At 43.5% G+C, this 27500-nt stretch overlaps 1 protein-coding gene across 1 annotated transcript; it reads right to left on the bottom strand.

The window, feature by feature from the left end:
- Positions 1-12868: 12868 nt before the first annotated feature.
- Positions 12869-24657, bottom strand: LOC106565960 (PR domain zinc finger protein 2). The gene is made up of 6 exons (XM_045692139.1): positions 24618-24657; positions 23931-24034; positions 22983-23109; positions 19482-19592; positions 14669-19302; positions 12869-14457 (listed from the first exon to the last, which is right to left on the bottom strand). The coding sequence occupies exons 1-6, from the start codon at positions 24655-24657 to the stop codon at positions 14440-14442; spliced, it is 5034 nt and encodes a 1677-aa protein (XP_045548095.1). The 3' UTR covers positions 12869-14439.
- Positions 24658-27500: the final 2843 nt, after the last annotated feature.

Here is a 27500-nt window from a genome sequence, read left to right as displayed (position 1 = left end):
AGCAATTTCATCAGATAATGTACTATATTTTTTGCATTAGGACATTTATATCATATTTTTTATCAAATTAATTATTTAAGCTGGAAAGTTGAAAGCTTTTTCAGCATCAACAGCCGTTGTATTAAACTGAAACATGTTCTTCTATTTGTTTGTGTCTATTTTTAATAAACCCTGTTTGATTGATATATATCAAGTCTGGTAAGACTTTTGCCATTCTATTGCTTATGAGCTTTGTTATTATCTCATTTTAACACTTTATTAAACTTATGGGTCTGTAATCAGCAGGGGACTCTCCAGATTTTCCTAGTTTTAATATACCTGAAATAACTGTTTAATACATGGCACTAGGAAGCACTGAATTGAGTGACATACAGTATGTGTTGTCATTTGTGTAAATAGGGCCACTACGTTTGCCCCAAAATGTTAAATAGAATTCTATGGGAAAGCCATCCATTCCTCTGTTTTTAGTGATCATTTTTTTGTATGCTGATAATTGCTTCAGAGTTGTTGAGTTTAAGAAGGCTGTATGATCAGTCCAATTGTTGTTTATTTCAAATGTATATAGATTTTCATAGAAGCTTTTATAATTGTAATTAATATCGTTGTTGTTTCTAATTAACGCATTTGTATCTTTATCTTTTAAAATTATAACTGGTTTGGCGTGTATTAATTTTGTGAGGGCTGCAAGATGTTTACCAGGTTTATTTGTGATTAAATAGTATTCTTTGAGTTTACCCTGTAGTTGTTGGCTCTTTTCAAAAGTAAAAGATCACATTCCTGCTTAAGTTCAGAAATGTATTTTCTTCTTCTTTAAAGATTTGTTTATGGGCTTTTTCTAAAATAGTGATTTATTTTTCTTTAATTTAAATTTCTAACTCTAACTATTTTAGCAGAGTATGAGATTGTATTTCCCCTAATGTACACTTTAAAAGCATCCCATATTATGTCGGGGGATAGCTTTTCTCTGTCCTCTATGTCTACATTTGTAATGGTAAAGGTTATTTATTTATTTATTGACATATTTAATACATTTTTGGTCTTGAAGATGCGCTCTGTTATTTCTTCATAACAGAGCATTTTTCGATATAAAAATGTAGTCAATTCTTGAATAGCTTTTCTTAATTTGAGAAAAAAAAGGAGTAGTCTTTTGTTGTTGGGAATAGTAATCTCCAGGTATCTTGTAAATTATTTTCAGCCTCTTTGGAGGTTCCTTGAACTTGCCTGTCAATCTTATCAAATGTAGGATTTAGGTTGATGGCTAAATTAATAGTTCCTGCTAGGATTTGATCTAATATTGTCACACTCTGAGCTGTTTCACCTGTCTTGTGATTGTCTCCACCCCCTCCAGGTGTCGCCCATCTTCCCCATTATCCCCTGTGTATTTATACTTGTGTTCTCTGTTCTCTTTTTCTCACCTTCCTGGTTTTGACTCTTCACTGTCCTGCCCCTGAGCCTGCCTGCTGTCCTGTACTTTTTCCCCAGCTCTGGATTACCAACCTCTGCCTGACCTGACCCTGAGCCTGCCTGCCATCCTGTACCTTTGCCCCACCTCTGGATTACCAACCTCTGCCTGACCTGACCCTGAGCCTGCCTGCCGTCCTGTACCTTTCCCCTACTACTCTGGTTATCAACCCTGCCTGCCTTGACCTGTTGTTATCCTGCCCTGTTGCTGTAATAAACATTGTTACTCCAACACAGTCTGCATCTGGGTCTTACCTTCAAACCTGATTGTACGAAATGGCCATGACTGACCCAGCAGACCCGGGCCAGCTGCGCGACGCCATCTCATCCCAAGGAGCCACCATCGGTAGGCACGAGGAACAGCTTTGTGACTTATGGAGGGGGTCCAAAAGTTGGCTGTACGCCAGGACAGTTTGCTGGAGCAATTCCGTGGGTTGTCTGGAAGGCAGCCTACCACAGTGGTAACCCCACAGCCCCTCAGTAACCCAGCTGCTAGCAGCGCCATCTCATTGGTCACTCCACCTTCTCGGGAGCCCCGTTTACCCTCCCGGAGCCGAGCACCTGTCGGGCATTTCTAGCTCAGCGAGTCCTCAATTTCCTACTTCCCCTCGGATCTCTCCAAGATAGCCTATCATCACACTGATGTCCGGGAGGGCTCTCACCTTGGCTACTGATGTATGGGAACAACAGCCGGCCATATGCATTAGTCTGGATGGGTTTGTGCGAGAGGTGAAGAAGATTTTTTTATGCCCCGTTCTCCGGGAGAGAAGCTGCCCGGAAACGAATCCAGCAATGGCAGGAATCCTGCAGTGTGGCCGACTATGCGGTGGATTTCTCCACGTTGGCAGCGGAGAGTGCTTGAAACCAGGAAGCACTGTTCGATATGTTCCTGCACGGCGTCTCAGAGGAGGTCAAGGATGAGCTTGCTGCTCGGGAGTTACCCACAGATCTTGATTCCCTCATCGCTTTGACCATCCGGGAACAACGGAGGGAGAGGAAATTCGACTTCGCTCGCACGTCCAGGGATTCCACCTTGCCTCCGAGCCATCCCGGAAGTCCCCAACGATCTTCTTGCCGAGAGAACCCGAGGCTTCCCAACCTTCCCCAAGAGTCGCCGAAGATGGCTGAGTCACCGCTTCCCGAGCCTATGCAACTAGGTAGAGCTGGGCTATCGCCAGGGGAATGGCAATACAGGATCAACACGAAGTGTTGTCTGTACTGCGGGACTCTTTGTCATTTTGTGTCCTCTTGTCCTTTAAAAAGATCAGGCTCACTGGTAGGAGCGAGTACTCGTGGGCCATATGGAGAACTTTCCTGCTTCTCTTGCTCGCACCCCTGTTCATGCCATTCTTCTGTGGGGAAACCAGTATAAATCTCTCCGGGTCCTCATTGACTCTGGGGCCAATGAGAGTTTTTTGGACACTACCTTGGCTTCTGAGCTGAACATCCCCACTCAGCCCCTCTCCACTCCCATGGATGTCAGAGCGCTGGACGGGCTCTCTATAGGCCAGGTCACTCATATTACCACTCCCATCAAGCTACGGGTGTCAGGGAATCACAGCAAGACTATTCAATTCCTGCTCATCAAGTCTCCTCAGATTCCCATGGTATTGGGATTCTCTTGGCTCCAGCAACACAATCCCCTCATCAACTGGTCTACTGGTGCCATCATGGGCAGGAGTCCATTCTGCCGCGCCCAGTGTCTGAAGTCAGCGCAACCTGCCCCGGGACGTCTTCCTGCGTGCTTGGAAGGTGCCCCGGACCTCTCCGCCATTCCCGCGGAGTACCAGGACCTTCGGGAGGTGTCCAACAAGGCCCAAGCCACTTCACTTCCTCCCGATGGTGGCTCCTTGGGAAGAGAAGGCTTTGCGCAGCTGGCCCGGGTCTACTGTGTCAGTCATGGCCAGTTTGTACTATCAGGTTTGAAGGTAAGACCCAGATGTAGTCTGTGTCAGAGTAACAATGTTTATTACAGCTTCACCACTGCTCCTGCCATCCTGTACCTTTGCCCCACCTCTGGATTACCAACCTCTGCCTGACCTGACCCTGAGCCTGCCTGCCGTCCTGTACCTTTGCTCCACCTCTGGATTACCAACCTCTGCCTGACCTGACCCTGAGCCTGCCTGCCATCCTGTACCTTTGCCCCACCTCTGGATTACCAACCTCTGCCTGACCTGACCCTGAGCCTGCCTGCCGTCCTGTACCTTTCCCCTACTACTCTGGTTATCAACCCTGCCTGCCTTGACCTGTTGTTATCCTGCCCTGTTGCTGTAATAAACATTGTTACTCCAACACAGTCTGAATCTGGGTCTTACCTTCAAACCTGATAAATATAGCTTTAATGTGATCTAAAAACACCAGATTTGCTCCTGGTGGGATATACATGAAATCAATGTGTATTTTTCACCATGTAAGGTACAATTCCAGCTAGCAACTGGAACGAGCTACAACAAACACTCAAACTGGACAGGTTTATCTCTTCATTCAGAGACTCAATCATGGACACTCTACTGACAGTTGTGGCTGCTTTGTGTGATGTATCTCTACCTTCTTGCCCTTTGGGCTGTTGTCTGTGCCCAATAATGTTTGCACCATGTTTTGTGTTGCTACCATGTTGTTGTCATGTTGTGTTGCTACCATGTTGTGTTGTCATGTGTTGCTGCCTTGCTATGTTGTTGTCTTAGGTCTCTCTTTATGTAGTGTTGTGATGTGTGTTTTGTCCTATATTTAAATTGTTTTATTTTTGATCCCAGGCCCCTGTCCCTACAGGAGGCCTTTTGCCTTTTGGTAGGCCGTCATTGTAAATAAGAAATTGTTCTTAACTGACTTGCCTTGTTAAATAACATTCAACATCAGAAAATTGCCTTTTTGGTCCGTGTGCTGGGATATAAAGGAAAATGCCATTCTCTTTGAACAGCAAGTCAGGACTGGGAATGCTTTTTTAGATCACAGAAGGCTGTGTGCTGTGATGTGTGCGCAGCAACAGTCATACCCCTCCCACAGAGCTCGCTGACACATTCTATAGAGAAGACAGATTACTATACTCCTCAGGCTTTAGGATGAGCTGAGTGTTTGGAACAATGAGGGTTACAGAGCAATGTTGCTTACAGAAATGCAGAAACTGCACCCCTTCAGGAATAGGATATGTTCCGATCTAGATTCACAAATGATGAATATTGTGGTCTCATGGTGTTATGTGCATCTGGTAATTCAGAATTTGCATGGTACTGAATATAATAGTACTATATATCATGGTACTATACTGTATATAATGTTACTATATATCATGGTACTATATATATATATATACATGGTACTATATGTCATGGTACTATATGTCATGGTACTATACTGTATATAATGGTACTTCATGGTATATCATGGTACTATATATCAGCACATACACGTGCAGTAGCGGTAGCAGCTACAGTGTGTCACACCAAATGTGTGTGTCACAGGAAGTTGGTGACACCTTAATTGGGGAGGACGGGCTCGTGATAATGGCTGGAGCAGAATTATTATGAGTCGTCCTTCCCTCAGCAGCCTCCTGTGGTGTGTGTCCATGCACTTCTTAAATCGGCCTGCTTTCCTCTGTATCGTAGTTTATTTAGTGCTCCCTGGCTGGCTGGTACAGAGCTGCATGGGATTGCATTTTTATGAATCCGACGAGGCCCCGTACACCGCAATCAAGAGTGAGTGCAGTGATATTTCATTCTGACAGCCGGGGCATGGCACAGCGCACCTCTCCACACAGAGCACCCATAAACAACAACACCAGCCCACGGGGAACCATAAACCATACCGCCATGGCACCAGGGGAAAGAAAAACATGTTGCACCAGCCCACTGAATAAATAAAATTCACACATTACATTAGATTCCTCATTCACCTATCAACCTCAAAGCTCCACACACCTTTCCAGTACAACAAATGCATTAGAGAAGTTCTAGTCCAAAATACATTCCAATTATCCTGTGACTAGTATGGTTTATTGCAGCTTGTCTGGTGAGTGAGCTTGATAGGCCATTAATGTGTGTGAGGTTGTGGCGGATGGGCCTTGGACAACTCCTCTCAGCACAGACGCACGCTGGCCAGAACCTGTCTCTAAGCATATTCATGGCAAAGCAGCATTAATGTGATGGCGATACAACGGCCTACCATCCAGTAAACTACCCTGCTTTATCTGCCAGTAAAAGACATAAGGACTGAAGTGATGTGAATGAGACTTACTTTGTCCATGTGGTCTGCTGATACAGATCTAAAGAGAGTGAAAGACTGCTCCTAAAACGCCTCCTGGATAGAGGATATAATGTTATTCAAAAACAATAATGGTAAAGGATAAAATTGCTCTTGTTAATATTATAGTAGATACAGATAGTGGCATAATATCTAGTATAACAGATAATATAATAACAATAATATAATCATAATATCTAAGCCCTCTCGACTACAGGGGGTGGTGCGGTCTGCACAACACATCACCGGGGGCAAACTACCTGCCCTCCAGGACACCTACAGCACCCGATGTCACAGGAAGGCCAAAAAGATCATCAAGGACAACAACCACCCGAGCCACTGCCTGTTCACCCCGCTATCATCCAGAAGGCGAGGTCAGTACAGGTGCATCAAAGCTGGGACCGAGAGACTGAAAAACAGCTTCTATCTCAAGGCAATCAGACTGTTAAACAGCCATCACTAGCACAGAGAGGTGGCTGCCTACCTATAGACTTGATATCATTGGCCTCTTTAATAAATGGAACAATAGTCACTTTAATAATGTTTAGATATCTTGCATTACTCATCTCATATGTATATAACGTATACTGTATCCTTCACTATATATTCTTTACTATCTATTGCATCTTACCCACTCTGTCACTGCTCATCCATATATTTTATACTTATATATTCTTATCCCATTCCTTTACTAGATTGTGTGTATTAGGTTTGTTGTGGAATTTGTTAGATATTAGGTTTTGTTGTGTAATTGTTAGATATTACCGGTTAGATACTGCTGCACTGTCGGAACTAGAAGCATAAGCATTTCGCTACGTTCACAATAACATCTGCTAACCTTGTGTATGTGACCAATAACATTTCATTTGATACAGTGTGAGTTTACTCTCTCTGATTGACAGCAGTCTACAGAATCAGCCCCATGTCCAACATCAGCACCAAAGTTTACACCTCGAAATGAATGTGTTCAGGATTCATGTCAGACGAATACACTCCATTGCTGATAAAATTACCTGACTTCTGTAAGGTCACAGTCTGCTGCTCCACAAAAAAAGGTGTGTAGTGAAGATCAGACTGCATGCTGAAAAACCTGAAAACAACAGTTAGCATTTGGAATATACTAAGCAAACTGTACTAATAAAAAGGAATATTGAGCAGTGACAAGTACACTGGAAGAACTGGGAAATGTTAAGCTTCCTTGCGACGTGGGGCCGTGCATTATCATGATGAGACAGGAGGTGATGGCAGCGGATGAATGGCAGGACAATGGGCCTCAGGATCTCATCACGGTATCTCTATGCATTCAAATTGCCATCGATAAATTGCAATTGCGTTCGTTGTCCGTAGTTTATGCCTGCTCTTACCATAACTGCACCGCCACCATGGGGCACCCTGTTCACAACGTTGACATCAGCACAAACCGCTCTCCCATGCGATGCATACACACTGTCTGCCATCTGCCTGGTACAGTTGAAACCAGGATTCATCCGTTAAGAGCACATTAAAATCAGTTAAGACGCCGAACTGCAGGCAGATCAAGACCCTGGTGAGGATGACAAGCCTGCAGATGAGCTTCCCTGAGACGGTTTCTGACAGTTTGTGCAGAAATCTTCAGTTTTGCAAATTCACAGTTTCATCAGCTTTCTGGGTGGCTGGTCTCAGACGATCCCGCAGGTGAAGAAGCTGGATGTGGAGGTCCTGGGCTGGTATGGCTACATGTGGTCTGCAGTTGTGAAGCCGGTTGGACGTACTACCAAATTCTCTAAAACGACATTGGAGGTTTATGGTAGAGAAATTCAAATTCTATTCTCTGGCAACAGCTCTTGTGGACAATCCTGCAGTCAGCATGCCAAGTGCACACTCCCTCCAAACTTGATGCATCGATGGTATTGTGTTGTGTGACAAAACTGCACATTTTAGAGTGGCCTTTTATTGTCTCCAGCACAAGATGCACCTGTGTAATTATCATGCTGTTTCATCAGGTTCTTGTTATGCCACACCTGTCAGGTGGACAGATTATCTTGGCAGAGGAGGAATGCCAACAGGGCATTTTTTGTGCACAAAATTTGAGAGAAATACGATTTTTTAATTTAATCTCATGAAACATGGGACCAACACTTTATATTTTTGCTCAGCATTCAGGAAGTATACAGACCCATTGACTTTTTCCACACTTTGTTACATGACAATCTTATTCTAAAATGGTTTGAATTACTTTTTTCCCTCATTAATCTACACAGAATACCCAACAATGACAAATCGAAACCAGGTTTTAGAAATGTTTGCAGTATACAGAACCTTTGCGATGAGACTCGAAATTGAGCTCAGGTGCATCCTGTTTCCATTGATCATCCTTGATGTTTCTACAACTTGATTGGAGTACACCTGTGGTAAATTCAGTTCATTGGACATGATTAGGAAAGGCGCACACCTGTCTATGTAAGGTCCCACAGTTGACATTGCATGTTAGAGCAAGAACAAAGCCATTCGGTCAAAGGAATTGTCTGTAGCGCTCCAATACAGGATTGTGTCGAGGCACAGATCTGGGGAAGGGTACCAAAAAAGTTCTGCAGCATTGAAGGTCCCCAAGAACACAGTGGCCTCCTTCATTCTTAAATTGAGACTCTTCCTAGAGCTGGCCGCCCGGCCAAACTGAGCAATTGGGAGAGAAGGGCCTTGGTCAGGGAGGTGACCAAGAACCCGATGGTCACTCTGACAGTGCTCCAGAGTTCCTCTGTGGAGATGGGAGAAACTTCCAGAAGTACAACCATCTCTGCAGCACTCCACCAATCAGGCCTTTATGGTAGAGTGGCCACACCGAAGCCACTCCTCAGTAAAAGGCACATGATAGCCAGCTTGGATTTTGCCAATAGGCACCTAAAGACTCTCAGACCATGAGAAACAAGATTCTCTGATCTGATGAAACCAAGATTGAACTCTTTGGCCTGAATGCCAAGCGCCATGTATGGAGGAAACCTTGCACCATCCCTAAGGTGAAGTATGGTGGTGGCAGCATCATGCTGTGGGGATGTTTTTCAGATACAGGGACTGGAAGACTAGTCAGGATCGAAGGAAAGATGAACGGAGCAAAGTACAGATAGATCCTTGATGAAAACCTGCTCCAGAGCGCTCAGGACCTCAGACTGGGGCGAAGGTTCAACTTCCAACAGCACAACGACCCTAAGCACACAGCCAAGACAACGCAGGAGTGGCTTTGGAACAAGTCTCTGAATGTCCTTGAGTGGCCCAGCCAGAGACCGGACTTGAACCTGATTAAACATCTCTGGAGAGACCTGAAAATAGCTGTGCAGCGACGCTCCCCATTTAACCTGACAGAGCTTGAGAGGATCTGCAGACAAGAATGGGAGAAACTCCCAAAATACAGGTGTGCCAAGCTTGTAGCGTCATGCCCAAGAAGACTTGAGGCTGTAATTGCTGCCAAAGGTGCGTCAAGAATGTTCTGAATAAAGGGTCTGAATAATTGTGTACATTAATTTTTTTTATGTTCAAAAAGTTATAAAAACAGTTTTGGGGGTATTGTGTGTAGATTGATCAGGGGAAAAAATGTTTTAATCCATTTGAGAACAAGACTGTAATGTAATAAAATGTGGAAAAGTCAAGGGATCTGAATACTTTCTGAATGCACTGTACAGTACAATTGGTATTTGAAGCACAGGTTTTCTAAATATAGTGTAATTTCATAGCATTTGTTAAAACATTAATATTGTACGTTAAAGCTTTTACTGTTGTAGCCAAATATAATATTAACTATTTGACCTCTGTTTAAAATTGATGTTGTGTTTATGTTTTAGCACCAGCCTCAGATGTCTCAAGGTCACTGTGTCCTGGCCATCAACCAGACTTTCTGATTAGGTCACTTCCTGTCCTGGTCAGGCTGTATTGGAACAAAGATAGTGATTCCACTATCAGATAATACCTGATGCAATTTGTATGCAGTGCTCATAAGTTTAAAGTAGACACATTACAGTGAATCTGGGGCAATTTGTGTACTGGTAGGTGAGTGACTTAGGACTAATTTCCACCATGGGTGTTGTCCTTGAGGCCAACTGGAGAGTGTAAAGGCTCTATTGTTTTCACAGAACAGTCTTTTTACAAGGTATCACCCACACCGAGGAACAATGCAAGGACTGTATGCATGAGATGACTCACAGCGCACTGCTCTCAAAATACACCCAGATCACAGCCCCAGACATGGTCCTCTAACAGTCTATATCAGGGTTCCACAACTGGCAGAGGTTTTATTTGCCCCCCCCCAAGTTCTCTGAGCAAAAAATAATAAAACATTTTTAAAAAATGGTTGCATTTTCATTATTGGATGTAAAAACACCAAGAAATCAGCTTCAAGTGATTTTAATTTCGGAACTCTGTTCCCAAGTATTTCAACGAATAACAGATAGACACGTGATCATAAACAAATGGAAGCAAGATTTATGTTTCATTCTAATATTATATCTGTTTGGCCTTCTTGTGGTTAGTTTGCAGTCTACAAATTATTTGAAATTGTGTTGCGGACCCCCGACCATCCACTCCACTAAAAATCGGCCAGCACTGAATCTAGTTGATGATCCCTGGTCTATATTATATTTTCAGATAATATAATCAAGGCATATCAAAAGTCATTACTTTTCCCGAAGTACAGTATATACACCGAGTGTAAAAAAAAACAACATTAAGGACACCTGTTCTTTCCATGACAGAGACTGATCAGGTGAATCCAGGTGAAAGCTATGATCCCTTATTGATGTCACTTGTTAAATCCACTTCAATCAGTGTAGATGAAGGGGAGGATATTGATATTGATTAAAGAATGATTTTCAAGCCTTGAGACAATTGAGACATGGATTGTGTATGTGTGCCATTCAGAGGGTGAATGGGCAAGACAAAATATTTAAGTGCATTTGAACAGGTTATGGTAGTTGGTGTCAGGTGCACCGGTTTGTGTCAAGAACTGCAACGTTGCTGGGTTTTTCACACTCAACAGTTCCGTGCTTCAAAAATGCTCCAACACCCAAAGAACGTCCAGCCAACTTGACACAACTGCGGGAAGCATTGGAGTCAACATGGGCCAGCATCCCTGTGGAACGCATTCAACACCCTGTAGAGTCCATGCAAATGAATTGAGGGGAAATGGGGGGGTTGTACACTCAGTGTATACTTAGGGAAAAGTAAAATAACTTTAATAAGCCTTGATTATAGTATCTGTCTCAACTTTCTAAAAGAAGAGAGTCTTTCAGTTTGGCAGAAACTTGCCAATGCCAATATAGGCTAGCTTCATCGACTACCCAGAATATCACATTTCTGTATGTACTCTGTCAAGTGTAGACTAGGAAATGAATAAACAAACGGAGCATTTGGCATCCTGAGCACAGCCGGATTCCAGCAGCTATTCCTCACGTAGTATTCTGGTTCTACAGGAAGAAATAAATAATGATGATTGACTAGAGCTGCAGCATCACAGCAAGATAATTCATCTATGGGGGGCTGATCATGCTTCAGACTTTTGTTTTTTAAATAACAAATTAATATCTATTCTTTGGCATGTCGAGAAGACAATGCAGGATACAGGATTGGAGCCCCTGTCTGTCATATTGCAGGTAATGTTTTCAGGTCAGATGAAAGACATTCAGTCAGTCACGTTCTGAAGACACATTCCCCTTGGGATGACCTCTCTCCATCATACTCAAGTACATTGTCATCAATGCGCTTGTCATTCTGTAGTCTAACCTATACATAATCAGTATCAGTGTATGAAATCAACTACATTGCAATCATACTGTACATAGTGACTGATGGACAAATCTCTGTGCATCCCAAATAGGACTCAATGCTCACCACCATGGCCCAGTTTTTAATAAATTATCTGGATTTCTCCTATCGGAAAGGATTAAAAGCATAGAAATAGAATGAATAGAACTGACAAATAATTTACTTTAATGTGGACTCCTGTTGTATAGATTTTCTTTCTATGCATTTAATTCTATCCGATAGCCAAAATCCATATAGATGACTTAAAAAAAAAAAAAAAATGGGACCAGGTGATCAAGATGAGCTCATCTTGTCAAAACAGATACCTGAATGTACAGTACGATGACTCTGCAATGGAATCACAACTAAAAAGGACCTAACCAAAAACATGAAATCATACATGGCGGCGTACACAGACGCCAAATTGAAAAATAATTTAATATGTAAATTAACAATATGTTTTACATAATGAGGTCAACAGGTATATTCTTCTTTGTTCATTAGTCCTCAAACATACACTGAGTGTTCAAAACATTAGGTACACCTGCTCTTTCCATGGCATATACTGACCAGGTGAATCCAGGTGAAAGCTATAATCCCTTATTGATTTTACTTGTTAAATCCACTTCAATCAGTATAGATGAAGAGGAGACAGGTTAAAGAAGGATTGTTTAGCCTCGACAGTTGAGAAATGGATATTGTATGCGTGTCATTCAGAGGGTGAATGGGCAACACAAAAGATGTAAGTGCCTTTGAACAGGGTATGGTAGTAGGTGCCAGGCATATCAGTTTGATTGTCAAGAACTACAACGCTGCTGGGTTTTTCATGCTCAACAGTTTCCCTTGTGTATCAAGAATGGTCCACCACTCAAGGTCATCCAGCTAACTTGACACAACTGTGGGAAGCATTGGAGTCAACATGGGCCAGCATTCCTGTGGAATGCTTGACAGGCTATCTTGGAAAAGGAGAAATACTCACTAACAGGGATGTAAACAAATTTGTGCACCAAATTTGAGATAAGCTTTTTGTGCACATAGAACATTTCTGGGATCTTTTATTATAGCTTATGAAAAATGTGACAAACACTTTACATGTTGTGTTTATATTTTTGTTCAGTATAGATATGCTACCTCTCCAACCACACAACTTTAGGTACAGAAATTAACATTGTGGGTTCGATTCCCACAGGGAGCCAGTACGGAGAAAAAGAAAAAAAAATAGTATGAAATGTATTCATTCACTACTGTAAGTCGCTCTGGAAAATACTTCCGAACCCCATCACCTTTGAACTTCTTTGACAATCCTCCATACAATCATTGCTGCTAGATATTTCAGATGAATTCACTTGATTACATCATAAAGATGAAATCAAGTCTCGGGACCGTTTCGAAAACAAAACAAAAATGCAAATCTATAGGGAGTCTTTAATCAGGGAAATGTTACAGGGGAAATATTCCAATGACTACATTTCAATTATTTTTCTGAGGCAACTCAGTTTGTCATGTGCAATAGAAATGTCTAAATCCCATTCTTCACATTTAAAACCAAATAACTGAAAGGTCCAAATGCAGTCGTTTTTACCTCAATATGAAATAATTTCAGGAAAACAATTAAGTACCTTACTATGATTGATTTCAATAAAAATTGAAAAGAGCAATTTCTCAAGAATTTTGCTAGGACTGTCTGGGAGTGGTCTGGGTGAGTATTTTCAAACTGCTCTTACATTAAAAGAGCGTCATAATTTTCACAATTTCACAGTAGTATTCCAACCCCAGCGAGGAAATATCTAGAAAATACAGAAAATCATGTTTGCCTGCACTGGTCCTTTAAGGATTCATACTGATCTAATCAAAACAGTTTGGCAGATTTTCTTCTTGAAGTGCTTTCAGACAAGAGGGGGCTACTTATAACTATGTATAATACATCAACATGTGAGCCTCTGAAATCCACAATGTCAATAAACTGGATAAGCGGCAGTGTTCCTTAGCCACTCACATTTTCAACATGAAGATCAAATCTCATCTTCCCTATCCCTTCTGTGGGAAGTAACGGTGCTAGGCAGCATTGTTCTAGCTGTGGCAGGTTTCCCTGCTGGTACTGCTCTGATAAGCAACATGAAGACAAAAACATACCAGAGACGACACACATCTCAACTTTGCGACGAAGGGGTCAACTGTTGTCAGGCCATGCATACAGCACATGCCTGCCCATACACCACATTTGCACACACACTCTTTCAGCCAGCCTTTCAGACAGCCCACTTCTACAGTTGAAAACAGCTGTTTAATCATAGCTTCCCAAACAAACAAAAAATTAAAAATAAATGCATATAAGAGATATTCTACAATGTATTCTCAATGGAGTATTACATGAAATCAAATATACATATTCATTTGCAAATGATTTGTATTAATTAAAGTAGGCGCAAGACTTAACATGGGACACAGGCGAGGGACAGAGTTCTGTCTAGTTCTACTGGATAATCAGCACATGCATTAAGAGACTGTTGAATCCTCCAACATCTCAACAACCAAACAAGTAAACCAAAAACACAGCGAAAGAAACACCAGACCAGTTTTGTGAACTAATATAAATGATTGCCATTTGCAATATATCAGCTTTTAACCGTAACGGAACCCCAATGTCAATGTTATGGGTCAAGTTATGACTTAAAATATATGACAGACTGTATATATTAATTTACAGTCTGTTAATTGTTTCTTTTTTGTGTTTAAAAGTCTCAGGCTCATTTCACAGTGAGTGATGGAGAGAAAGGCATCCCTCCTGTTCAGCCAACACAGCATGTGATGTGTAGAGAGCAGAGTCCGTGATGTCCTGTAACTGAGCCAGCCCACCTCCTCCTGTCTGTCAGAACCTTGGGAAGGCTAGAGGATCTCCTCAGAGGTGAGACAGCACAGTGACACCCTCCTAGCCACGGACTTCTTTCTCCTCAGATCGACATGGCTCAACCTGGCTCATTTCAGCAAGGGCTCCTGGAAGACGAGACAACGCATCAAGATATCAACAAATATCAACTACAGTGATATGTCTTCTCTAATTTGAAGTGCAACACAGAACCTGATTAATATAAACATCTTGAACCACGTTGTATGGAAAGTGTTTTTGTAAGACAGAATATTGTGTAAAGGATTATTTAAAAGTGAGTAGTAACTTGGCATGAACACCATTTGAAAGTAACATTACCTGGGTCTCTTTATGCCCCTGGCTGGAGAGGTCCTCTATTTTCACCTCCCCAGGAGCTACACTGTTAGCCATCTGTAGGCTCCGGGTCACCGGCCCCCCAGCTCGCTCCCTCGCTCTCAGAGAGAACCGTTCCCCTTCTTTCTTAGGCGGCACCTGAGACAGCTTCTGTAGGGGAAATTTCACCTCTGCTACCTTCTTGGGCGGCATTTCCTTGCCCATGCGTTGCTTTGTCTGGGTGGCTGGCAGTGGTGCAGAGTCACTGGGAGTCTCGGAGGGCAACAGGGTGGGGGGTAACGATTGAACTTTGCCTTTTTTACTTTTCAGGTTGAGAGAAACTGTGGCAGCAGGGAAAGAGGCTGGCCTCTTGGTACGCACCTGCGTGACAGCCGTCTTTCCTTTCCCTGGCGGCAGTGGGGTCTCAGCCTCCGCAGAGCCGGGTCCAGAAGTGCGAGCGCGTGTTTTGCCCAGGGTTTTGGGCACCGACTCAGCAGTCTCTGGCTGCTGGATCTCAGAGTCTGTGGTTCTCCTGCGAAGGCTCATGTTTTTATCTACAGCTGGTGTTGCCTCTTCTGCTGCTGCTCCCTTTTGGGCCTTTTTAGAGACAGGCTTCATGGGACAGCTGACTGCTATATGTTTACTGAGGCTGGCAGGGTAAGTGAACTCCCGACTGCAGTGAGGGCACACATGGACCTCCTGCGGCTCCTCCTCTTTAACCTGGCTAGGGGCCTTGTTAGCAGTAGCAGCAGTCTTATTCCTCTGAGTGATGGCCTTCTGAACCAGCTGGTTCTTCTTCTTACTGAGGGAACTCATCTTGGTTTTGCCAGGCGGTTCTTGGTTGAAGTTGAGCCTCTTGGGTTGGCCCATTCTGCGGAAGGCGTTGTGCCCTGCGTTGGCAGCAGAGGCAGGCGACAGAGCTCCGTTCTGGGGCTTCACTATCTGTCTGAGAGGGATGGGGTTCTTCTTGGGAGTGTACCGCCTCTTATCACTGGCGTTGGCACAGGCTAGTATGTGCTTGTGCAGCTCGGGCATGTTATCAAAGCTCTTGCCGCACTTGGTGCATCGGATGGCAGTGCTGAATGTCTGGGGGATGTTGTGGGTAGTGAAGTTGGTGGCCGAGGCCACTGAGTCTGCAGCCGTGCGGTTGTGGTAGGGGAAGGGGGGTGGCTTGAAACTGGGGTAGTGTTGATTAATGCCCAGGCGTACGTCCGGGCCTTTAGGCTTGCCTCCCTCAGAAGCCATGATCTTTATAGTAGTGTAGAGCTCTTCAGTTGGGTCCTCTGGTCCAGCCTCTTCATGCTTCCCGTTAGTATCAGGCTGCTCCTCTTTCTTCACATCATAGACCTCCTGGGAGGAGGCAGCTTCAGCAGAGGACTCAGGCCCTGTGGTTGAGGGGTTACTCTCCTCTTTGGCCCTGGCTGGGTCTGTGTAGTTCTGTGGCCTCAGCTTGCCGCTCTCCACCGCTGTGTGTGTGCATGGCTGGCTGGGGTGCAGGTCTTTGTGGTGCTGCTGGAGGTTGCAGAGGAATGCGAACTCCTTGGAGCAGAAGGAGCAGACAAAGATGCGTCCCACACCATGGAGGGCTGTGCGATGCTCCAGCAGGGCCGGGGCATTCCCGAACAGCTGCACACAGAACTCACACCTGTAGGGCCACTCAGAGGCGTGTTCCACGATGTGCCGACTGAGCTCTTTGATGGAGCGGAAGGGATCCTCACACACGTTACACACAAAGCTCTTACTGAATGGGTCTGGCTCCAATCCCCCCTCCTCCACCACCACCACCACCACCTCAGAGGGCTTTTCAGCAGCAGCAGCAGATTGAGGTGAAGACCCTGTGGCACCAGGAGGAAGGCCTAAATCAGCCAGCTGATCCATGTGCTGGGCCTCCTCTTTAATCACAGTGCTAGAGAGTGATGCTGGGGAGACCACTGACGACGCTGGGCCATCTGATATTCCAACAGGAGAGGTCGATGAGGCAGTGAGGGGGGATTCTGTTACGGGTGATAAAACAGGGAGTTCAGAGCATTGGGATTTCCCCTGTCCATCAGTAATAATCGGTTCCAGGTCTGGGTTAATTTGGATATCTAAGAAACTGTGGTTCCCACTCCTAGCAGGTTTAGATTGTGCTGAAGACAGACTCACAGGGACAGCATCAGATACTGAGGGGGACTCTGTTGAGGGGTTTGATAAAGCTTTCCCGATAACAGGATCTGTATTGTGGTCTACTGGTTTAGTGACATGTTTCTCATCTCCATAACTGTTACTTACTGCAGCTAATATTGTCTCTGCTGTAGTAGAGTTAGATACACAAACTGGCTTGTCCTCACAATGGTCAATGGATCTGGGGGACATTTTAGGGGAGAGGACAGGGAGAGAGCTGGAAGTGGGGCAGTCTGGTGAGGGCATAGAGGGTAGGACAGGGGGAGGTGGCGTTGGAGAGGTCAGGCTGGAGACGCAGGGGGAGGAGGGGTTCATAGTGACAGGGGTTAGAGAGGGGGGAGAGGGATCAGCTGATTCAAAGGGCATATTGGAAGAGGGGCTGTGAGAAGCTGTGCCTGTACCACTGCTTGCAGTATACTGAGAATCTGGGCTTCCCAGGGCACAAGAGCCCTCCTCTCCTGCTGGGTTTAAGCCAGCGTACTCATTCATCAACACCTTCTCTAGCATACTGGTATTGGGCTTCTTCTTCTTGATGTGGGGCTGTGTCGGAGCTGGACTTCCCTTGGACTCTGGCTCCGCTGTACTCTTCCGACTCATGCTTAAATCTAGCACTTCCTCCCTGGGCGTCTTGTTGAAGCCGTCACTCCATTTACTGATGCCGCTGGAAAGGTCCAAGGGCTGCTGATTACATGAGTTCCCTCCGCTCCGAGAGGCAGACCAGCTGCACCCGTCCTTCCCGCTGGGACTCAGTGTGTCCCTCTCCTCCTTGCTGGACAGACTCCAGGCAGAGGACATGCCCAGGCTCTCCAGCTTTGGCACCTTGAGGGTGTACGACGAGACCCCTGCCTCGCTCTTACAGCCATCTGCTTTCAGCGCAGGGCTGAGCTGTGGAGATGAGGGAGGGGAAGCCGTTCTTCTCTTAAACCTGCCTGAGGCTGCAGGCAGGGACGCAACGGAGAGGGGGGGAGCTAATCTGTGGCTGTCTGCTATCAGGGCGATGGTGGGTTTCTGACTGTCTGTCTGAGTCTGAAGGAGCTGTTTGAGCTTAGGAGACAGATAGATCGTTTTCTCCTTTTGAAATGCTAATGAGTCTGAGGACTGAGGGAAGAGACTTTCCACCAACAAGGCAGATGAGGAAGACGTGGAGGAGGAAGAGGAGGACCCATTTTCAGACTCCATTTTAAGACTGGGCATGAGCGGGGGTGTCGACGTTCTCCTTTTCGTCGTGGGCTGGCCGAGGTTGGAGACCTGCTTCACAGCACAGGTCCTGGTGTCCACTTTGAAAGCCTGACTGATCTGATTGGGGCTGATGACCACTGCATCGAGACCAAACAGTGCTGCAGAACTGGAGTCCACTTCAATCACCTCACAGCCGCTGACTGAACTAGTGGACAGGATCTTGCCGTCGATGTACAGGCTGAGATTCTCAGAGATATTATTGGATATGTCGACCATGTACTCCTCTCGGTCCCCCTCATCCTCAGTGTCTGCACTGGGCACATAGACAGGGGGTGGGCTGGCACTGGGGGACTGCTCAGGCAGACGCTGCTGTTGCGGGCTCTCCTGCAGCAGCATGCCTTTCCTGCGCACACCCTTGGGCAGTAAGTGGCGCTCGTGGATTCTGCGCTGGTGTCTGCGCATGTTAGTGTGAGTGCCAAAAGCCTTATTACAGTACTTGCAAGGATGAAGCTCCTTTGTCTCTCCATTCTCATCCACGATAAAGGGCTGGTCACTCTCAGCCGCGGGGTCCTTCCTCACAACCTGAGGGCTCTGCATAAGTCCTCCAGGGACCGGGGACCCCATGACAACATAGTGGCCAGAGACAGTGGCACAGTCTGGGCTGGAACAGTCAGCCTGCCCCAGAGGACTGAGTAAAGTAGCAGTCCCAGCCAGTGAGCCAGGCCTTTGGCCTTTGTTCTTTGGCCCGTTCTCATGCCTCCGCTCGTGTCGCCGACGTCCCACCTGCGAGCCAAAGGACTTGCCACAGTAACGGCATTTGAACGTGTGCGTTTGCTGGTTTGCAGTAGCATGGATGTGTGTGTGGCGCTCCAAGCCCTGTTTGGTGGAGAAATGGCGCTCGCAGTGCTGGCAGGGATGGGACTCCTCTCCGTGGGGTTCACTTTCAAGGTCAAGGTCGAGGTATGGGTCAGCCTCTGGTTCAGGCCTTGGTAGGGATGAGGCAGTCTGAAGGCTCCCAGGCCCCACCTCACCTGGGCTGCTATGGCTTAGTGGCAGATCAGGCTGCTCACTCCTATCCTCCGACTCAGCTTCAGTAGCAGACCGAGCACTCTGCGTTATCAGCGACGGCCACTGCTGCAGATCCCTTGGGTCTTCCTCATCACCCTCATCTTTCTCTCTCATTGCTGCTGAGATGAACTGGGCTTGAGAGAGGCTGTTACTCCCCATGGTGGAACTCTCCCGAGTCCCCTGTGAAGGCCCTGGAGATGGGGAGGGTCTCTCGTCCTCCTCATTTGGACCTAAAACCGCATAGCAACAGAATATAAAAAGTAACTTAATTTCAACGTAAAAAAATAGAGATTTTAAAGGAGGAAACCTAGCCGAAATGGTTGAAATACATAAATAACACGACTTAACTAGCTACACCTGAACAGACTTCCCAAATTACAAATATCCATTATAAAATGGGGCAACTTACCTTCCTCTGTATCCCACATCTCTGTGACAATAGGTTTGGTTCCGCCTGTTTGTTTGGGCCCACGGAATCCACCCAAACCAGCCTGTCTGGCTCTCTCCAAGAGTTTTCTGGCTAAGGTAGAAAGCACACATCAACCAACAAACATTAGCCAAACGCAAATAAAAAAATTCACACCAAAGCAATACTAGTAAGATGTGGAATGTAGTTTCTTTAAAATGTTGACATTGGACTACATCTACAAAAGTAAATGCACTATCAGAAAGGAGATGTTCAGATAAGTGAACATCTAGTGGGAAAAGTGTACTAATTCACACCTCAACTCACAACTGTGCTGTGTATTGGTTGGCACTTAAACTACATGGAATTACAAACTCATAATATTATATTTGTCTAACAGAAAGCAAAGCAATATACTGTATGACTGCTGAACAGGATCTTAAACAATGTAGGCCAAGTACCACATGAGCTTATGTCATCAATTGTCTTTCGATATTACCATACGTAATGTTTTTTTTCCTTCTGCTAAACAGCTGCAGGTTTAAAAGTCAGGCTAATGTCCAATACGGTCAAATACAACTTCTGTCCGAAATGAATTTTCACAGCTATGATGCCTTCATTCAGAATTTTTCAAGTCATACTAAACACTAGGCTACATAATGAACAAACTGTCATGTGAAGAGACATGGATATTTTTGGAATGGCTGATCAATGTAGTGGTTATGTGCCTAGGCAGGAGACCATTTTGAGTTGATATCAGCCGGCCTCAAGAGACTGGGTTAGCATCCAGTCATCACTGGAGTTGCTGTGACAACAAGGTCATCTGGCCTGGCCTACAAAGCCTGATTCATGCCCCAGAAACACATGTTGCAGCCCAGTCACCTGTGCCCCTCAAATTTGTTTCAAGTCAGCAAAATAAACAAGTTTGTGTGCTTGAAAACAAGCATTGAAATTGTGCTAGCATTTAATTTTTCTCCAGAAGTGAATTTATTTACATTGAAAGATTATATGGTGTATAGATAGTTCCCACTTGTTGGAAATTTGATGCAGATATGTACATGATTTGTCAAAGAGGGATTGCAGATAAATGACAAGTAGGCTCTCTCAGAAGTCTCAACATTCAGAATTGTCTAACACAACTCAATGATAGTACTCAATAGGCCTTTTAACATGGCAATGTTCTTAGCCCCTGGCAATCCTTAGTCCCAGGCAAAAACTGGTCGTGGGCTAGTTAAGCCTGTGTCCACACAGAGTTGCCTGAAACCAACCAACTGTCACTTTTCTGGAGTAAAATATTCAAATGAGGAGACAATGGAACACTGATTGACTAGCCCTGCAAAGTCGGTGCCACAGTGCTCTGGAGCAGGGCCAGCTAGACCACTTGGTAGGAGTGTGAAAACGCTGGAATTACAATGCACCGTAGTGAATGAGAGAAAACAGACAGGCCGCGAGCGTCAATGCACTTCACATTATAACGCAAGTCTATTTTTTCCCGCATCTACGTGAAGCAATGAGCATATAAAACGGCACAAATGACCGTTTGTGCATTGTTACGTCTGGAATGGTGACATGTATAAATTAGTTAGAAAGTGTCTATTTAGTGTTAAGTTTAGCTGCCAGTGACAATAATACATATTTGAAAGCAATAACTATGTCTACCTTTGTTGATGTACGACTGGGAAACTGGAACTCCGTTCAAGAGAGAATACTGTTATGTCTAAATAACCAGACTAGCTACATTCTTTAAAAACTGCTAGGGTGTATTAGCTAACGATACAACTCTCCTGTTCATGAGCCAACATAACAGGAAGCAGGTACGGTGGCTCCCGTAGGACATAATGGGAGTCAAAATGAACACAATAATTCACAAGGGCTACATCGCAAACATAAATGCAATTGTTTATTATGGATTTTCATGTCAATTAAATTGGCATAAACTACTTAGTGTATGTGAATTGACGCTCTACTCGCACGCAAATTAGCGTAATCTGTGTGGTTTCAGTTTTGGCCCGGGATAAAAGCTCTTTTAGCCCTGGGTATTGGGGTGAACGTGACTATTTAGTTAACCTTTAACTAGGCAAGAACAAATTCTTATTTTACAATGACGGCTTACCCCGGCCAAACCCTCCCCTCACAGACGACGCTGGGCCAAATTGTGCACCGCCCTATGCGTCTCCCGATCACTATGGAGTCAATAAATCAGTGCAAATTAAAAACAGACCGGGGTTGAATGCATAGATATGTCTATGATTTTCAAGTTTGGTGTAGGCCTACAGTTAACCAACATTATCAACTGGTCATTCATATTGAAAGGAAAACACTAGGTCAATTTCATGTAGAAAAAGAAATAAATATGAATTTCATTCTAGCAGGTAATTATTATGTAAAATGAAACTCGATGTTAAGATGTGGTATTGTTGAGAAAGGAAGGGTGGGACTACAGAACTTGTGCAACTACATGCATCCTGGGCCTAGTCTGCAGCACTACATTACCTCAACTTTGCATTGACTTTGGCTGACTAGCTAGCTAGTAGTTACAGTCCCGATGCCAAATGAAAATGGAGTTCACTTACCTGGGAAACATGAACAACATTTCAAATTTGTCAAAGTATAAGAAACCTATACCGTTCAGCTAAATCGTGTTTGTTACGTCGAAAATAAATAAAGGGTGTTTCTTTTCAGGGCAGGCATATTCCTGGCGATGGCACAGACAAAATTGATAAACGTATCCAGGTAGCTAACTAGATGTAGCTAAGGGTTTACAGCACATGTATGACACATACCTCGAGTAATCTACCATCCCTTTACCACAATGGTAACTGTTTTGATCAGTTATTTTCTTAACACAAAAGCCAGCACTTTGCAATCTAGCACGCCCGTGCTTGACCTAGCCTGTTAGCTCGCGAGCTAGCTACCTGAGCTGAATTGACAGCAGAGTGAAACAAACCGATCAGACCATGAAATCCCTAACCTGCAAGTCCTGTAACATAACTAGCTAATTGGATACCTATTAAAAATAGGTAAGTAGCAAATGGATCAACGGATCAAATAACGTGGCTCGCAAATAAGTTGCTAGTCTGGAAAGGTCACATCCTAGAAAACTCGGTGGCTGGTTCGTCGTGACGTTTACGTTTACGTTAGCTAGCTAACTTATTTATCCGACAAGCCAATGTTGACAGTATCCTGCTGTCTGTGTTGTTACATAATAGCTACTAATTTAGCTGCAATCAACCTTTATGAATTAACAGTAACATAAAACTACATTTGAGATAGAAAGTTTGGAAAGGAAAATGACTGAATCTAGTTAGTTACACCTCACTGTACTGTTAGCTAAGCTAGCTAGCTAGCTAGCTAGCATGCTATCAAGAATTCAACTTCGAATGGGCGTAAGGACAATTTCCTTCGACTTCTGCCACCCACTGCCAGCTATCGTATCGAAGGGTTTGGTAAATATGTACTGCACAATTTAAGAGAGAAATTAGGATTTAGGGGTGTACGCTTTACCTCGCTTTGCCCTGGGTGAATTTTTCTTGTTCAGATTGCTGGCTCTTTCTTCCTCTAATGCAGCTGTTATCTCAGGGTTGTCTTCCCCATTGTACCACACAAGCAACTCTTCCCCGGGTCCGATTGGCTGTTACAAGGAAAGAGGAGAATGGGAACAAATCAGAGACAGGTTTGCTGAGAGACAGGATGAAATACTTGGGCTCTTGTTGTGCCTGTCAAGTCCAACAGGAATGTTAGGTCCTGACATTTCAGTAGCTGTAGATGGCAAACTATGTATTTCAACATTTTTAAACGTAATTCCTTTTATAAATGGTTTATTATATCCAAGTATAGCTGAGACAGCATAATACAAATTTGGATTTTGCATGAATTATTTAAAAAAGTTTACCACGACGGTAAACATAGCAAAAACCAAATCCAGGAATGAGAAATGCGTTGTAATACAAATTGTCCCATTATCCCAACTGTTACACCGAGAAGATTGAACGCTAAATAGCCAGTACTCTTAAATTCACATGCCTAAATAGCAAACCATCACTCTGCTTTAGTGCTCAAATGTTTAGAGAATAACATTTTACCAGTGAGACTTCATGTCTGAATTACCCGTAACACTTTGTAGTAAATGGCTCGGTTGATCTCCATTGGGAAAAGGTTCTGTTCTTGAGTGGAGTGTGCCCAGTTTACATACCGTAGCCAGTTCCCCTTCATGGGGTCTGTAGCATCCACACACATCCAGCCCCTGGCTGGAAAATACACCTACAGAGGACAGATTGGTTATCTGGATGATAATCTTTAAAATGTTATGAAAATGGATAACAGCACATATAATATGGAGGGTGTGCTGTGCCTGTGATGCTTACAACATTTACGCTTACAACATTTACAACCTAGATGTCTGTGAAGGTACTGTAGATCTTTGAGGCTATCGCTCTATCCTCTGCTGCTCACCTCCCACATGTAAACATTGCTGGACACCTGGGACCTCTTTTTCTTCTCTCCTACAAACGGGCCGAACCTCTTGCCTTTCGGGATCAGCCTCGAGGCCCAGACACCTGGGGAAAGGAGTGGAGGAAAATCCGTCAGCAATCTCAAACCAAAAACCCCACTGCCTACTAAATGTTGCCTAGGTAACTCCCTGCCATTGGGGGATAGCGATCCCAAATCAAATTCATCTTACAAATGCAGATTTTTTTAAAAGTTGGACAGAATTGGACATGCACTACAAAATCCACAATTAACCATGCAATATAGAAAAGCTTTCAGACTCTAAAAATGTGTTAAGGTGTGCCGATTCTCTGAGGCATGCCAGAACAGGCTGGAGATTATTCTTTTTCTTGAGTTGAAAGCCTTCATAATGTACTCTGCTTCCACTGCCAGATGTAGTTCTTCCTCTCCCTTGTGATCACTGGTCATTACTGTATGGTCCTAAGTTTCAGGAGCTACACTTATATGAGCTACACTCATACCACACCAGTGAACGCCACAGTCAGAAACCACATAGCCACTCACTGCATATCGTAAGGTGCACTGCTAGTGTAATTTTACCACCAACAAATGATCATTCATTACTTATCTACAAAACTGAAAAGTGATGTGATGTTAGAACAAACCCAAAGCAGCTCATTTTCAACTCACCAATGCGACTTGGATCAACAACAGAGGGGCTTAGTCTCATGCTATCGGGAAAGCCCTTCCACACATGGCGCGGTATGTCAGCGAGCATTTCCTTTGTCCCTCCAGGAACTGCCATGGTCACCTAGAATATAACACCCAATTTCATATCTAAAGCAGACCACCACCCTGACCAAAACATAAATACACTCTCACACCGGGAGCACTGTAAAACTGAGCATAAATGCATTGGCTTCTTTTACCTGCTCATGTAAGACTCCACAATGGACTCTGGGGTCTGGCACTTTGGGCAGGCTGTGCTCACATTGGATCTAAAGGGGAGGCAGCACAGGAGACATGTATAATTGTGGTCTCAGGGTAATAGTCAATCCTATGGTTGGATAATAGCATTGAGGCAGACTGCCGATGCCACATATAGCCACATGATAGTGACTCTGGCAGAGTCACTACTGATTATGAAGGGGATAGCTATCATTACCAGTACTCCACTAGAATTAAGATTAACTACCCCTTTATTAACAACACAAAGGTGAAATATAAGACATGCATGTTTGTGGAATCAAGTTGTTCTTATTACAACAAGCTTGAGAAGCACAGGTAGCAAGTTCCTTTTGTAAGAGGTTGTATTTGTTACTCATAAGGTACTGTATTAGGAAAGGAGAGGGGATTGCAAGGCAAACTGTCCTGGCTGTCACTGGTTCAAAATATCACACTCCTTTATGTAGTTGACAAACTCCGACACAAAGCAGATTACATGGAGGCCAGACACATTTTTTCAAGGTGCAGACATGCCAGCATGCATATATTTGAGATTGTAGTATGAATTCAGTGTAATAACTCACTGTAGTAGACTTGTCCATAGCCTGAAATACAGTGATGTGATCATCTCCATAAGTAAGGACTACCTCACCCAACAAGTGCAAGAAAATGCCTTCAGTAGGCTATAGGCTGCACTCATGATGAATATAGGGTAGGCTATAAGGTCTTTTAAAAGCTTTCAAATTATGATAATCTTACAGTTACAATGGAAAGAGACTAGCCTACTACCTATCGGTAAACCATTACTGATCCAGAACTTTCCATGAACAAATCAATTAGGCCTACATTTGGAGAGTTTTCACACCCCTAGACTTTTTCCAGATTTTGTGACATTACATTTTGTTAGCCTTATTCTAAAATGGATTAAATGGGGTTTTCCCCCTCATCAAATCGGCACACAATACCCCATAATGACAAAGAAAAATAAAATATTTGTAAAATTTTACAAAATGTATTAAAAATAAAAAACAAATGAATCCAATCAGATTTTATTGGTCACATACACGTGTTTATCAGATGTTATTGGTCACATACACGTGTTTATCAGATGTTATTGGTCACATACACGTGTTTATCAGATGTTATTGGTCACATACACGTGTTTATCAGATGTTATTGGTCACATACACGTGTTTATCAGATGTTATTGGTCACATACACGTGTTTATCAGATGTTATTGGTCACATACACGTGTTTATCAGATGTTATTGGTCACATACACGTGTTTATCAGATGTTATTGGTCACATACACGTGTTTATCAGATGTTATTGGTCACATACACGTGTTTATCAGATGTTATTGGTCACATACACGTGTTTATCAGATGTTATTGGTCACATACACGTGTTTATCAGATGTTATTGGTCACATACACGTGTTTATCAGATGTTATTGGTCACATACACGTGTTTATCAGATGTTATTGGTCACATACACGTGTTTATCAGATGTTATTGGTCACATACACGTGTTTATCAGATGTTATTGGTCACATACACGTGTTTATCAGAAGTTATTGGTCACATACACGTGTTTATCAGATGTTATTGGTCACATACACGTGTTTAACAGATGTTATTGGTCACATACACGTGTTTATCAGATGTTATTGGTCACATACACGTGTTTATCAGATGTTATTGGTCACATACAGGTGTATATCAGAAGTTATTGGTCACATACACGTGTTTATCAGATGTTATTGGTCACATACACGTGTTTAACAGATGTTATTGGTCACATACACCTGTTTATCAGAAGTTATTGGTCACATACACGTGTTTATCAGATGTTATTGGTCACATACACGTGTTTATCAGATGTTATTGGTCACATACACGTGTTTATCAGATGTTATTGGTCACATACACGTGTTTATCAGATGTTATTGCGGGTGTAGGGGAATGCTTATGCTCCGACAGTGCAGTAATATCTAATCATTTCACAACATATACCCAATACACACAAATCTAAGTAAAGGAATTAAGAATATATAAATGTCCGAGCGGCATAGAGTAAGATACAGTAGAATAGAATACAGTATATACATATGAGATGAGTAATGCAAAATATGTAAACATTATTAAAGTGACTAGTGTTCCATTTATTAGTGGCCAGTGATTTCAAATCTATGTATATAGGCAGCAACCTCTAATGTGCTAGTGATGGCTATTTAACTGTCTGATGGCCTTGAGATGGCCTGAAATATAATTAGGCATGACTTTTTTTATATGGCTATTTATTAGCAAATTGTCTGAAAACAATCCAACACAAAATATGTTGCTAAAAACATTGCCTTTTAATAATCTATCATATATTATAATGCTGCCTTTATTAGGCTATTGCCTAGATTTACCAGTAATCTTACATAAAATAACAAATAAATCATGTGCTTCTCAAGCAAGTTCTACAAACAAATAGCTAGAGGGTATCACTTATATTTCTTTCAGATTGTGAATCCAATGGCTTGACCGAAAAGTTGCGCCAGATGTTTGATAGAACATCATAGCCAAATTATTTTACAAAATGCATTTTATTGTTATCCTTGTACATCGACCATTGGAA

The sequence above is a fragment of the Salmo salar genome, chromosome ssa12 (assembly GCF_905237065.1).
Source record: "Salmo salar chromosome ssa12, Ssal_v3.1, whole genome shotgun sequence".
NCBI classification, from domain to species: domain Eukaryota; kingdom Metazoa; phylum Chordata; class Actinopteri; order Salmoniformes; family Salmonidae; genus Salmo; species Salmo salar.
The sequence above is the reverse complement of the archived record's forward strand: the minus strand, read 5'-3'. Positions and strand labels throughout refer to the sequence as shown.